The sequence below is a fragment of the Berghia stephanieae genome, chromosome 3 (assembly GCF_034508935.2).
Source record: "Berghia stephanieae isolate SIO BIC M18660-M18661 chromosome 3, UCSD_Bste_1.3, whole genome shotgun sequence".
NCBI classification, from domain to species: Eukaryota; Metazoa; Mollusca; class Gastropoda; order Nudibranchia; family Aeolidiidae; genus Berghia; species Berghia stephanieae.
The window spans coordinates 103,988,912-104,002,624 of NC_088362.1; the positions used below are offsets into that span (position 1 = coordinate 103,988,912).

Consider the following 13,713-nt stretch of genomic DNA (forward strand, 5'->3'; position numbering starts at 1 on the left):
GCGATATTACAATTTTTTTCTCCGACAGAGACAACGCTGCAACTGACCAGGTATTCATTCTATACCTGAGTACGGTGAGAGCGTGTGAGTTAAGAGCCTTTTCCAAGGACACAACTATGCTCCACCTCAGAGCGGGACTCGAACCAAAAACCTTTCGATCCGAAATTGGGTCGGTGCCATACCACTAGATCGCATAGCCGCATTACATACCTCAAAAAATAGAAACACTTTATGTTAGTAGACAACACGTGCTCAGGAGGAGATCCCGTGGCCATATGGAGGAGGGTTACTCTGTCACTCTGTTAGAGCAGAAAAGTGGAGCAGACACTGATGTTGGTAACAACAAGAGATGAAGTGAATAGAAAAGTGCCAGAAGACAATAGAGAATACAAATTTTCGGCGGTTGATGGGGTTTGAACCCGCGACCTTATTGGTACGACAACTCCGCCTGGCCGGTGAGAGCGTGACTCTACCGTAGGAGCTATCCACGAGTGCCGAAAATGTTTTATTCTCTATTGCACTTTTCTATTCACTTCATCTCTTGTTGTCACTCTATTAAAGCAAAGATTGGACGTTTTATTGATGACAGATATTAATACCTATGTAATATGCTGGGCTCTAATTCATGGAGCGGGACTACGACGGTAGTCTGAGACTATATCGGTAGTCTCTGACTAAAAGGCGTAGTAAGCTATTCATGAAGCCGGACTACGCGAAGTCTAGGACTAAACGAGGGACTAAACGGGTGAAATTTACACCCGCGATTTAGCAGGTGTAAATATCGTAGTCTGGGACTAAATTTCAAAATCATAATATGTGATATACGCTGGTGGGAGTAATTGTACTGCGGTTAGAACAAGGCTACCCGACAGTTTTTGATTTTATTTTATTTATTTATTTATTTATTTATTTATTTATTTATTTATTTTTATTTTTTTTGTTTTGTTTTATTTTATTTTATTTTATTTTCTCGAAGATTCAACAATCGCATATACACTCCTCATCTTGTCCATTCCAAACACTTTCCAGGTACACATACTGTTTCATAGTAACTTACTACTACTACTACTACTACTACTACTACTACTACTACTACTACTACTACTACTACTACTACTACTACTACTACTACTACTACTACTATACTACTACTACTATTACATTTCTATTATGTCTTTTATCGTCCATTATTTTCTTGAAATTTCACGCCTCTCACTGGCCTCATCATTTCTATCACACCACGCTAACGGTTCGTTCACACTCCAACCATCGTTGAGTACAGACGATGCAATTTATACTGCATTTCTTCTTATTTGTTTTCAACGTTTATTTGTTTATTGTTGTGCCGACGAAGGGTTTGTACCCGAAACGCCCATTGTCTGTATTGTTTCCACCGATTCCTATCCATCTTCACTCTTTCGTTAGTATTTTCGGGACCCCATGCTTCAGGCAGCGCCCACCGCTCTCTACTTAGAACAATGCTACACCGTTGATAAGAATCATTTAAGTGCCATCGTTATTTATATTTACTAAAAACATTACACACACTCACACACACACACACACACACACACACACACACATTCTCAAACAATTTTACACCCCTAAAACAAAAAAAACAAAACAAAACAAAAAAAAAAAAACGATCAAGACAAACACGAAGAAGAAATAGGCCTAGATATGATTTCTGTGCCACTTCGTATGACGCATGCGCAGCTGGAAAAGTAACACATTTCTATGACGTTTTGTGATACGTTTCCGAGGAATCCCCAGTTAAAAATAGATTGACCTCTGTAGTCTGAGACTTCGCAAGCGTAGTCAGAGACTTGATAGTCAGGGACGAAGTCTGACTCCATGAATAGCTTACTTTCCGTAGTCTCAGACTTCCCAAAGTCTTAGACTACAAAGTCTCAGACTTTGCTATAGTCTGAGACTACCATAGTCCCGCTCCATGAATCAGACCCCTGCAATTTACAGCACATGTAAGACTAGGATATGGTAAACGTAAAATTGAAAACAATGTAGATTTTCGATAAATAAAGTAAAGCAAAACTTCAAGTAGGGACAAGCAACATAATATAATAAAGGGGGGAAAATCACTCAAATGTGCTCGATAGAATCATACAGATGTTAGTGAGCAGGATGAAAATTGCAGACAAATATAATATGTGATCTATCGCCTCATCAATATGTATCTTGCCGTACTCGGCAACTAACTCGTCTTCCATATTTTGGTCAGAAAACTTATCCTTCAAATATTGGTCGATTAAACTTGAGCTCTTATATAGCGCAATATCCACTAAACATGCTCAAAGCGCTTTACAATGGGTCCATGACTAACAGCTACAACTAACCTGTAGAACGAGATATGACGCCTGTTAGGCGATATTATTTTTTTTTCCGACAGAGACGACGGGGTTAACGGCCAGGTACTCACTTTACACCTGAGTACGATGAGAAAATGTCAGCCATTTGCAAGGACTCAACTATGTGCCGAGCGAGGCTCAAAGCCAGGACCCTCCCATCCGAAAGCGAGTGCCATACCACAAGACCGCATGGACAGCCGCACATGACTCTTATCACAATTCCTTAAACAGTTACGTCATAATTCACGTCAAAGACCACTAAAAAAAGGAATAATGGCTTGTCTTAAGTAATGCTCACGGTTGCATTAACTTCCGGTGTTTCTGAAATTGGAAAATCGTGTTAGACTATGACATAAACACATTCGTTTTTGACCAAAGCAACACTAATTATTACCTTATTATCAGTGGATTCATCAGAGTATGATGAAAATGGCGCAATGACATTCCTGGACCTTTCCTCATAAACGTCCGTTGCAAAATCCTCAGTTGATTTTTCCTTGATAACTCCTATACCTGTGATATTTGAACAGAAAATTGCAATTAACAAGTTATGTGATTCATTCTCACTAGCTTCGCTCAATCAGACTATAAACGTGAAATATTACACATATGACACATATTATGTTTCCGTGAACTAGTCAGTATTGACCTTCAGGCACGCCATCGATGGCAACACGCACGAAACAAATGGTAAATTTCGTTCATGGATAAATAAATAATGTGAGTGAATCCACTCATATTGGCTTATTTAGGTACTACCACAAAGTGGGTGCCTGTCATAGAAGGGGAGTACAGTCCACAAAACTATGCTCTCCGTCTTCGACCTTAAATGGGCCGTTCTCACGCTAAGTCAATATCAACAAACCAACAGCAAACAAGGGATGCAAACACAATTTAACACTTTTAATAATAATAATAATAATAATAATAATAATAATAATAATAATAATAATAATAATAATAATAATAATAATAATAATAATAATAATAATAATAATAATATACTTTATTCATCCAAAAAAATGGAAATTCGTTTACAGACGTGGCATGCATAAAACTGTATAAACACAAAGTTGAAAATCTATGGCGACAATGTATGTATATTTAAAGCAAAACATTTTGTCCCCATGACCCCCGGGTTTGAACCCATATGTAAATGCACAAAAATGTAAAAAAAATATACAACAAAGAACCAAGAACCAATGATTAATTCCGATCAGCTGGCACGATCACTCTCTCACAGATGCACGGTGATATGCACTCCTCTGGAATTACAACGACACAACAATAATGAGAATAAAAGATTATGGAGGATCTTCATCAGCAACTTATGACAGATACAACAAACTCCTTGTTGAGGGACTGCACCGTGGCCTTACACTGATAAAAAATGACGTCAAAATGCCAGTCTTTTGCCACAAAAGAAAACAAATCATGATTGTATTCAAGAGTTCAACCAATGAAATAACTTGTTTCCATGAGCTCTACTAACGACAACTCACCAGGCAGTGCAAAAAACAAATAATGACGTCAAACTGCCAGTCCTTTTGGATTTTAGTGTCAGGCTAAAGATAGTATGCACTTGGCTAAGAAGCTTATAACATTGCCATCCGGAACTGCCAACAAACAAAACTGTGTGTAACCATGAACTTTTATAGTGTGGTTGATACAGAATCACTCACAAACGCGGATGGCAAAATACAATAACGTCATCTTCGTTCTATCTATAACATAACGATGGCTACGACTAGACAGCATGGATCGCAAAGAGATACCAAGACATAAAAAAGCAAATCAAATATAAACAACATTATGAGAAGAAGAAAAAACCCCGGAGGAACAGCGAGGAGCACATGGACATTCATTGGGGTCAGAGATTCTGGCAGATCAGATGCGTGATGTGAATGCAATGAAGTTAATGCACAATGGCTTTGTGAGGGACATCAATTTTAAAACTACCGGCGTGCCCATGTCACCGCACCCTCTATCATTCTATACATGCAAAAATCTTTGATATGAAGCGGTTCAGCTGCACAAGAAGAACTGTTCTAGGTTGTAGAACAGACCTATACTCTTGGATGTCCCTCCAATGGTATTAAAGCGCATATAGAAAGACAACGTTCCAGATAGCCCTTTCCCCTATTTTTGTCGGGCTTATCTTTGCGCATGGGAGTTCCAACTTTGAATCATATCAGTTCCATGCTAAAATTGCTGGACGTTTAGCTGATGATCCAATGAAACAACGTGGTAATTGATTCTGACGATGAGAAAGCCCATTTTTTAACGTGAGCTTTTATATAGCGCAATATCCACTAAAAGTTCTCAAAACGCTTTACAAGGGGGACCTAACCAATAGCAAGAAGAAGAAGAAGAAGAAGAAGAACAACAACTACTACTACTACTACTACTACTACTACTACTACTACTACTACTACTACTACTACTCATACTACTACTTCCACTACTACTACTACTACTACTACTACTACTACTACTACTACTACTACTACTACTACTACTACTACTTCCACTACTACTACTACTACAACCGGTAATAATTTCATCAACAACCTGTTTTCTTTGGGTCGATGTGTTCTTCGTAGAAAAATATCGCACATGGATCCCCATCAGGAGTTGGTCCTTTATTCAGGAATCTAGACAGCTGGTATTCGTATGTTTCTAGAAACTTTCTGAAGATCAAGGGATGCCAAAGGTTGAATCCGTCATAGACCCGACTCCGAATCCATTCATATCGTGGGTCCTCCAAATAATACATGGCTTTTATACGTTCCTCTCTCAGTTCCCTTTTTCTCCTTTCTTCCTCTTCCTGTCTGGCCTTTTCCGCGGCCAGTTGCTCCTCCAACGTTAATTCTTCCTCCACTACTAGATCCTGAAAAACGAAAAAAACGGCACTTACTTTTGAGGTTTGAATTAAAAGAAATTGAAATGTAACAATGTATTTTGGCTCACATTTGCTTAAAACTGATGAATCTTAACGTGTGGTAGAGGTATGTTTGGCAACCAAAAAAAGAAAGGAAAGTTCAAATTGTTATGCAAACGCCTTTCATCCTCTGATCATAAGTATTGATTGTAGTGCTATGACAATTCTCCCTGACGGCATGCAATATTTCAGATGATCACTTTTTATGATAGAAAATAGAAAAAAAAATTGATAAATTAAATAAATAGAATCAAAATAAATAATTAAATGATAAATATTTAAATTAGAAAAAATAAGGGGCATCGTGTCTCAGCGGTACAGTCTCTGCTTCCTACCCAAAAGGTACCGATTTCGACTACCTGCCTCGTTTTGTGGCCTTGATCAAGTCACCTCGACCTAGCTCACTTTGCGGCGCTGCACAACAGAACATATGGAACCCACTTTTCATTTCATACCGTCTGGTTTACCTGTTAAGTATTTATTGCAAATCCCTCTTACAATATCCATTAGTGTCTGTAGCTAGGTTCCCATTCACACCTGCGTCGAGTGATCCGTATGTTGTGCTATACAGTGAAAGAAATGACTCCAACTTTCCTCTTGCAACGCAATGAGTGCAACAGAGCCACAAGGTCCGTTTTATGCCTAGTGTTTATCTTTGTCTCAGCAATGTTAATCAGATATAGCAATTATTTCTACCCAATAGACTGGACGCTTATTTTAATCATTTTGGTTCTTTCATAACCCTGTTATAGTAAAAGATGACGCACAAGAACAGAACTGTAAAATTGTAAGTCCAGAACAATGTTTTAAGTGCTTTAAGCCAAAGAATTTTCACACTTACGTGTATTTTTCAATTTAAAGTTGCGCTTTTATAAAGTTGAGCTTTAATATAGAGCATTAACCACTTAACGAGCTCAAAGCGCTTTACAACGGGTCCCTGGCCAACAGCAAAACGTGACATAAAGAATGAGACATTAAGCCTGTTAGGCGATAATACATTTTTTTCCCGACGGAGACAACGCCGTTTACAGCCAGGTGCTCATTTTACATCTGGGTACGGTGGGAGAATGTGGGTAAAGAGTCTTTTCCAAGGACTCAACTCTGCGCCGTGCGAGGCTCGAACCAGGAATTTCCTTTTCGAAAGCGAGTGTCATACCACAAGAGTGCATAGCCGATAATTGAAAGACATTTCATTTTTTGACAAATATGTTTTTTCAAATAATGAAATTTGTTATTTTCTAAAATTGGTACAGGGCCGACGTGCACTTATTTGTAGGTCTGATATCCCAATTTGTTATGGACTCATCGTTATAATGTAAATCTCATAAAATGAGCAAAATATTGTACATTCTATTACAATACAGCAATGATAAACTGATAAACAAATGTTTAGAAAAGTGCCAGAAGACAATAGAGAATAAAAATTTTTTTCGCGGCGGTGGTGGGGTTTGAACCTGCGACCTTATTGGTACGACAACTCCGCCTGGCAGGTGAGAGCGTGGCTCTACCGTGTGAGCTATCCACGAACACAAAAAATATTCGTTTCAAACTCAAAGTCATTACTAGATCCCTCTCTCACCCACTTCTTGAGACCGCCGATTCGTTCGTACACCACCATCGCGAATAATTTTGACCAGCAGTTAAGCTTAATAGCCAATATTCTCAACACAAACATATAACATAGAAACGATTGAGACAAAAAAAAAATTTTTATTCTCTATTGTCTTCTGGCACTTTTCTATTCACTTCATATCTTGTTGTTATCAACATAAGTGCCTGCTCCACTCACTTTTCTGAATTAAAAATTCACCCCATACACCGGAGCATACTCAATGTCTCAATCGTTTCTATGTTATATGTTTGTGTTGAGAATATTGGCTATTAAGCTTACCTGCTGGTCAAAATTATTCGCGATGGTGGTGTACGAACGAATCGGCGGTCTCAAGAAGTGGGTGAGAGAGGGATCTAGTAATGACTTTGAGTTTGAAACGAATATTTTTTTGTGTTCGTGGATAGCTCACACGGTAGAGCCACGCTCTCACCTGCCAGGCGGAGTTGTCGTACCAATAAGGTCGCAGGTTCAAACCCCACCACCGCCGCGAAAAAATTTTTTATTCTCTATTGTCTTCTGGCACTTTTCTATTCACTTCATATCTTGTTGTTATCAACATAAGTGCCTGCTCCACTCACTTTTCTGAATTAAAAATTCACCCCATACACCGGAGCATACTCAATGTCTCAATCGTTTCTATGTTATATGTTTGTGTTGAGAATATTGGCTATTAAGCTTAACTGCTGGTCAAAATTATTCGCGATGGTGGTGTACGAACGAATCGGCGGTCTCAAGAAGTGGGTGAGAGAGGGATCTAGTAATGACTTTGAGTTTGAAACGAATATTTTTTGTGTTCGTGGATAGCTCACACGGTAGAGCCACGCTCTCACCTGCCAGGCGGAGTTGTCGTACCAATAAGGTCGCAGGTTCAAACCCCACCACCGCCGCGAAAAAAATTTTTATTCTCTATTGTCTTCTGGCACTTTTCTATTCACTTCATATCTTGTTGTTATCAACATAAGTGCCTGCTCCACTCACTTTTCTAAACAAATGTTTACTTGAAAAAGGCCAAAGGCCGAAACGTCGTTTGTTTTGTGTTGTTCATTCATGATCAGATTTACTCCCTTTATCTTTATCTCCAGCAATGATAAACTATCTAGGCCCATAGTTACGTTCCGATGTCAAATAGTTTCACGTCGCACTAGGTCTATTTTAGATGGCACAGGGACAGTTCTCAGTCAATCAAAAATAATTTTTAAGATAACTCGCACATTCATTTATATGTTTATCTATATTGTTAATATTTGTTTGAGCAATGTAAGCCCTTGAAATTTCCATATTGATTGACTGATATTGATTTTGTGGACAAAAACTATTTATTATTACCGACCATCATTATCATTATCACAAAATAATACTCACCTCGTCTTCCATGATTAAAGCTTAGATCTTGTATGGAGTAGATCCCAATGTTAAATATTCGGTACTTGTGAAAGTGGTTGGATGAAAAACGCAATGAAATTTCTAAAACCTGATCTGAAATATAAATCTTGTTTCAAATATAAAACGTTATAGTTTGGAAAAGAGGATTTTCGTCTTTCGAAACAACAAAAATCACATTTTTAATAAAAAATAATTTGTTTATGACGTATTTCAGTAGATTCAAAAGAGCGTTTTATCTGATTGCATCATTTTCCTTTTTTCCTGGCTGTGCTTAGACACTTGGAATTGTCTTTTTTAAGAAGAAGAAGAAACACTTAGATTCTAGAAAACTAAGAGCTGCGCTTTAGTTCAAGATCCCTTGTAAAGAACCATGATGATGATGATAATAATAATGATAATAATAAAAATGATGATGATGATGGTGATGATGATGATGATGATGATGATGATGATGATGATGATGATGATGATGATGATGATGATGATAATGATGATGATGATGATTTCTCTGAGGACTGTGGTAAGCAATGATAACACAAAGGTTTTTCCAAAATAATTTCGGGGACGAATATTCTGATGTGTGACCCCGTGTCCATCTGACATTATGTAAGAATGAATCAGACACTGACAATGGAATGTAACGTCTAAGGAAAGAAGGTTTAACTCAATCCATATTACCTTATTGACGTGCATATATGTAATTTATTGAAAATACTTAAATTTCGTAGTTTGGATTATTTTGCTTATAAATTAATTTTGGTGCTGAAGACAACTCAATCAATCATGGCGAGGGCACCGTAAGGAAATGAAATAGAAAAAAAAGAAGAAAAAGAAAGAAGAAGAAATAGTAGTAGTAGCAGTATTAGTAGTATTAGTATTAGTAGTAGTAGTAGTAGTAGTAGCAGTAGTAGTAGTAGTAGTAGTAGTAACAAGATATACAGTGAATAGAAAAGTGCCAGAAGACAATAGAGAATAAAAATTTTTTGCGGCGGTGGTGGGGTTTGAACCTGCGACCTTATTGGTACGACAACTCCGCCTGGCAGGTGAGAGCGTGGCTCTACCGTGTGAGCTATCCACGAACACAAAAATATTCGTTTCAAACTCAAAGTCATTACTAGATCCCTCTCTCACCCACTTCTTGAGACCGCCGATTCATTCGTACACCACCATCGCGAATAATTTTGACCAGCAGGTAAGCTTAATAGCCAATATTCTCAACACAAACATATAACATAGAAACGATTGAGACATTGAGTATGCTCCGGTGTATGGGGTGAATTTTTAATTCAGAAAAGTGAGTGGAGCAGGCACTTATGTTGGTAACAACAAGATATAAAGTGAATAGAAAAGTGCCAGAAGACAATAGAGAATAAAAAATTTTTTCGCGGCGGTGGTGGGGTTTGAACCTGCGACCTTATTGGTACGACAACTCCGCCTGGCAGGTGAGAGCGTGGCTCTACCGTGTGAGCTATCCACGAACACAAAAATATTCGTTTCAAACTCAAAGTCATTACTAGATCCCTCTCTCACCCACTTCTTGAGACCGCCGATTCGTTTGTACACCACCATCGCGAATAATTTTGACCAGCAGGTAAGCTTAATAGCCAATATTCTCAACACAAACATATAACATAGAAACGATTGAGACATTGAGTATGCTCCGGTGTATGGGGTGAATTTTTAATTCAGAAAAGTGAGTGGAGCAGGCACTTATGTTGGTAACAACAAGATATAAAGTGAATAGAAAAGTGCCAGAAGACAATAGAGAATAAAAATTTTTCGCGGCGGTGGTGGGGTTTGAACCTGCGACCTTATTGGTACGACAACTCCGCCTGGCAGGTGAGAGCGTGGCTCTACCGTGTGAGCTATCCACGAACACAAAAATATTCGTTTCAAACTCAAAGTCATTACTAGATCCCTCTCTCACCCACTTCTTGAGACCGCCGATTCGTTCGTACACCACCATCGCGAATAATTTTGACCAGCAGGTAAGCTTAATAGCCAATATTCTCAACACAAACATATAACATAGAAACGATTGAGACATTGAGTATGCTCCGGTGTATGGGGTGAATTTTTAATTCAGAAAAGTGAGTGGAGCAGGCACTTATGTTGGTAACAACAAGATATAAAGTGAATAGAAAAGTGCCAGAAGACAATAGAGAATAAAAATTTTTCGCGGCGGTGGTGGGGTTTGAACCTGCGACCTTATTGGTACGACAACTCCGCCTGGCAGGTGAGAGCGTGGCTCTACCGTGTGAGCTATCCACGAACACAAAAATATTCGTTTCAAACTCAAAGTCATTACTAGATCCCTCTCTCACCCACTTCTTTCTCACCAAAAAAAAAAAAAAAAAAAAATTTATTCTCTATTGTCTTCTGGCACTTTTCTATTCACTTTATATCTTGTTGTTACCAACATAAGTGCCTGCTCCACTCACTTTTCTGAATTAAAAATTCACCCCATACACCGGAGCATACTCAATGTCTCAATCGTTTCTATGTTATATGTTTGTGTTGAGAATATTGGCTATTAAGCTTACCTGCTGGTCAAAATTATTCGCGATGGTGGTGTACGAACGAATCGGCGGTCTCAAGAAGTGGGTGAGAGAGGGATCTAGTAATGACTTTGAGTTTGAAACGAATATTTTTGTGTTCGTGGATAGCTCACACGGTAGAGCCACGCTCTCACCTGCCAGGCGGAGTTGTCGTACCAATAAGGTCGCAGGTTCAAACCCCACCACCGCCGCGAAAAATTTTTATTCTCTATTGTCTTCTGGCACTTTTCTATTCACTTTATATCTTGTTGTTACCAACATAAGTGCCTGCTCCACTCACTTTTCTGAATTTAGTAGTAGTAGTAGAAGAAGAAGAAGAAGAAGAAGAAGAAGAAGTGTATAAATATTACCATGCACAACCCAAGCATGCTTTGTGTGAAATCAGCACAACACCCACAGACACCCATAGCCTTTTTAGTATACAGTTACAATATCCTGTGAAGACAACACGAGAGAATAATACTCGAAATCTCAAGTTAGTTGTTGAATCTCACTATTTACAAGATTTGCCCATGCGTGCTTAATCTTCCGTCGTATTGAAACAAAACACTCATTACACTTTGGTATGTTAAAACAATGATTTACCTACTTAATTCGTCGTGACTACAAACGAATACTAATCTGTGCGGACGATGTCACACGAAAGTAAGATATTATGTGCCTGGTCTTTTAGATAGGTTTTAACCACAAGATTATATAAGAAGTATTTTCTCTCTAGTGTTGGATCCAATCAAACCACAAAATGATGATTTTTCAAAATATAAAGATATAAGCAATTAGATACAATATACTTTATTGAGCTTTATATAGTGCAACATCCACTAAATGTGCTCAAAGCGCTTTACAAGGGGTCCCTGGTCAACAGCAACTTTTACATGTAGGACGGGACATGCCGCCTGTTAGGCGATATTACAATTTTTCGGACAAAGCTAACGCTGTTAACGGCCAGGTACTCATTTTACACCTGAGTACGGTGAGAGAATGTGAGTAAAGAGCCTATTCCAAGGACTCAATTATGCGCCGAGTGCGAGGCTCGAACCCAGGATCTTCCGATCCGAAAGCGATTGTCATACCACAAGACCATATAGCCGTACAATGGCAATAATAAGACTTTATGAAAATCATAAAATATATGAAGATTGATAATGATACAACATCCCTTGCCAGCATTCTCTCACTGAATTCGCAATCTATTATGGTAGAGATTTTGTAACCAAAATTACAAAGGCAATAATAAGACAAGCCGATGAATCTTACTTCGACACGAACATTGAAAAAGGCAAAAACAGAACAAAACAATCGATTGATAGAATCCAGAATGTACTACAAGAATGGCAAGTTTATCCAAATCCAATTGAAGGATTTCATACCCCAAAACATTAGTCTTCAATTATCACTTAAGGTAAAGTGAATCGTGTTGCTTTTACAGTACATGGAAATATTATACTTTTAACAACTTCAGAAGAGGTTTCATCTTACAAGAGTACAACCACTTTGATTTATTTCAGTATCTAGTAACCACATTTTGAGAGATGAAGAGTGTTTTTATCGAGTAGCTTGTATTGGAATGCACTTGAGAGAACAGTTCTTGAAATCCCATTGACAGTGACATATGTTGATAATGGACCAGAATGATATACTTTGACAAAACACTTTTTATAAAATTTTGGCCACAACATTCTTACTTTAGATCTCGGTGGATTACAATTGGATTCAATAGTCTGATGTCACGTCGCCCAGCAACGGCGGCCATCGTGGTTCTAAACAAAGAAAATCTGTACTTTTTATTCTTCATGCTGGCTTCTCATATGTCTTGTGATCAGAATGTGTAAAAGTCAAGACATGAGCAGATTTATAATGGGTTTTTCCCCTCTGGATACGCTTTTATGCTCGTCGGAGAAATATTTTATAAGGGCGTCCGCCATTGTTCTGATAGTAACTGGCTCGAAACTAAGTTACCATGCGTCATTACGAGGGAAGTGATGTTACGACTGTTGAAGCGTATTACCCTAAGCTAATTGAAAATAAGACCCGGGCCGGGGACTTTTTAAAGTGTTAAATTTTGAAACACAAGGGACATTTCACTCGACCGATTTTAAGTAAAAGATTTTTGACAAAATTAAAAAAACAAAACATATTTTGTCAGTTTACATCAGTATAAAAGTCTTTACTGAAATCAAAAGTCATCAAACTATATTTCAAATATTTTCATGCGATTCGAAATGCTACCATGCCTATTGGGTGTCTATCGTATGTAAAATTCAATGTTCAAGGGTCACTCACAAATTTATCCTTCTTAAAGTATGATCTTATGATTCCTAGCCAAAATGATTTTCAATGTACACACTTAGCAAGTGTATTGCGAGAGTACTGGTCCATCACCAATGAAGAAATAGAGTCTGGCGAAGAGGAACTTTAAGGACCTGTGCTGGAAACAATCCATAAGTATCCATAAGTATCCATAAGTATCATTGTTAACGTGTCTTCCTTATTGGTCATATTATTACTTTTCTGTGTTTGCGATGGCTCGGGTACATTTTAAGAGCCTCATTAGGATAGAGGACATTGTTTTTCCCTAACAAAAGTACCGTTGTAAGCACACGGTGGTTGTAATATAAACCTCGATCGATTAAAATTATGCCCAGTTTGAGAATTCAAAACGTCTTAGGTTGTGATTTTTCTACAATTTGGTCGACATCTCAATTCGGACTAACACTCAAAATGGAAAAAAAAGGTGTTTTGTTACCCTCCGATAGCGTCTACGATGGTGGCAAGCATGATTTGAGTGAGGGCGTTGCCGTTTATCGGTGTTATAAAAAAGAGTTGATTCTCAATTAAAGGCAATCTGATTCT

General features: G+C 38.1%; 1 protein-coding gene across 1 annotated transcript in view; it reads right to left on the reverse strand.

Annotated features, from left to right (window-relative positions):
* The window catches only part of LOC144969413 (dynein axonemal heavy chain 10-like), a 188,689-nt gene extending 183,509 nt beyond the window's left edge, over positions 1 to 5,180 (reverse strand). Inside the window, exons 1-3 of the mRNA XM_078908525.1 lie at positions 4,938 to 5,180; positions 2,761 to 2,936; positions 211 to 299 (exon numbers count right to left, since the gene is read on the reverse strand). Coding sequence (XP_078764651.1) covers positions 211 to 299; positions 2,761 to 2,936; positions 4,938 to 5,142 — 470 coding nt within the window. The 5' untranslated portion in view covers positions 5,143 to 5,180. The remainder of the gene's footprint in view (positions 1 to 210; positions 300 to 2,760; positions 2,937 to 4,937) is intronic.
* Between the last annotated feature and the right edge of the window lie 8,533 nt (positions 5,181 to 13,713).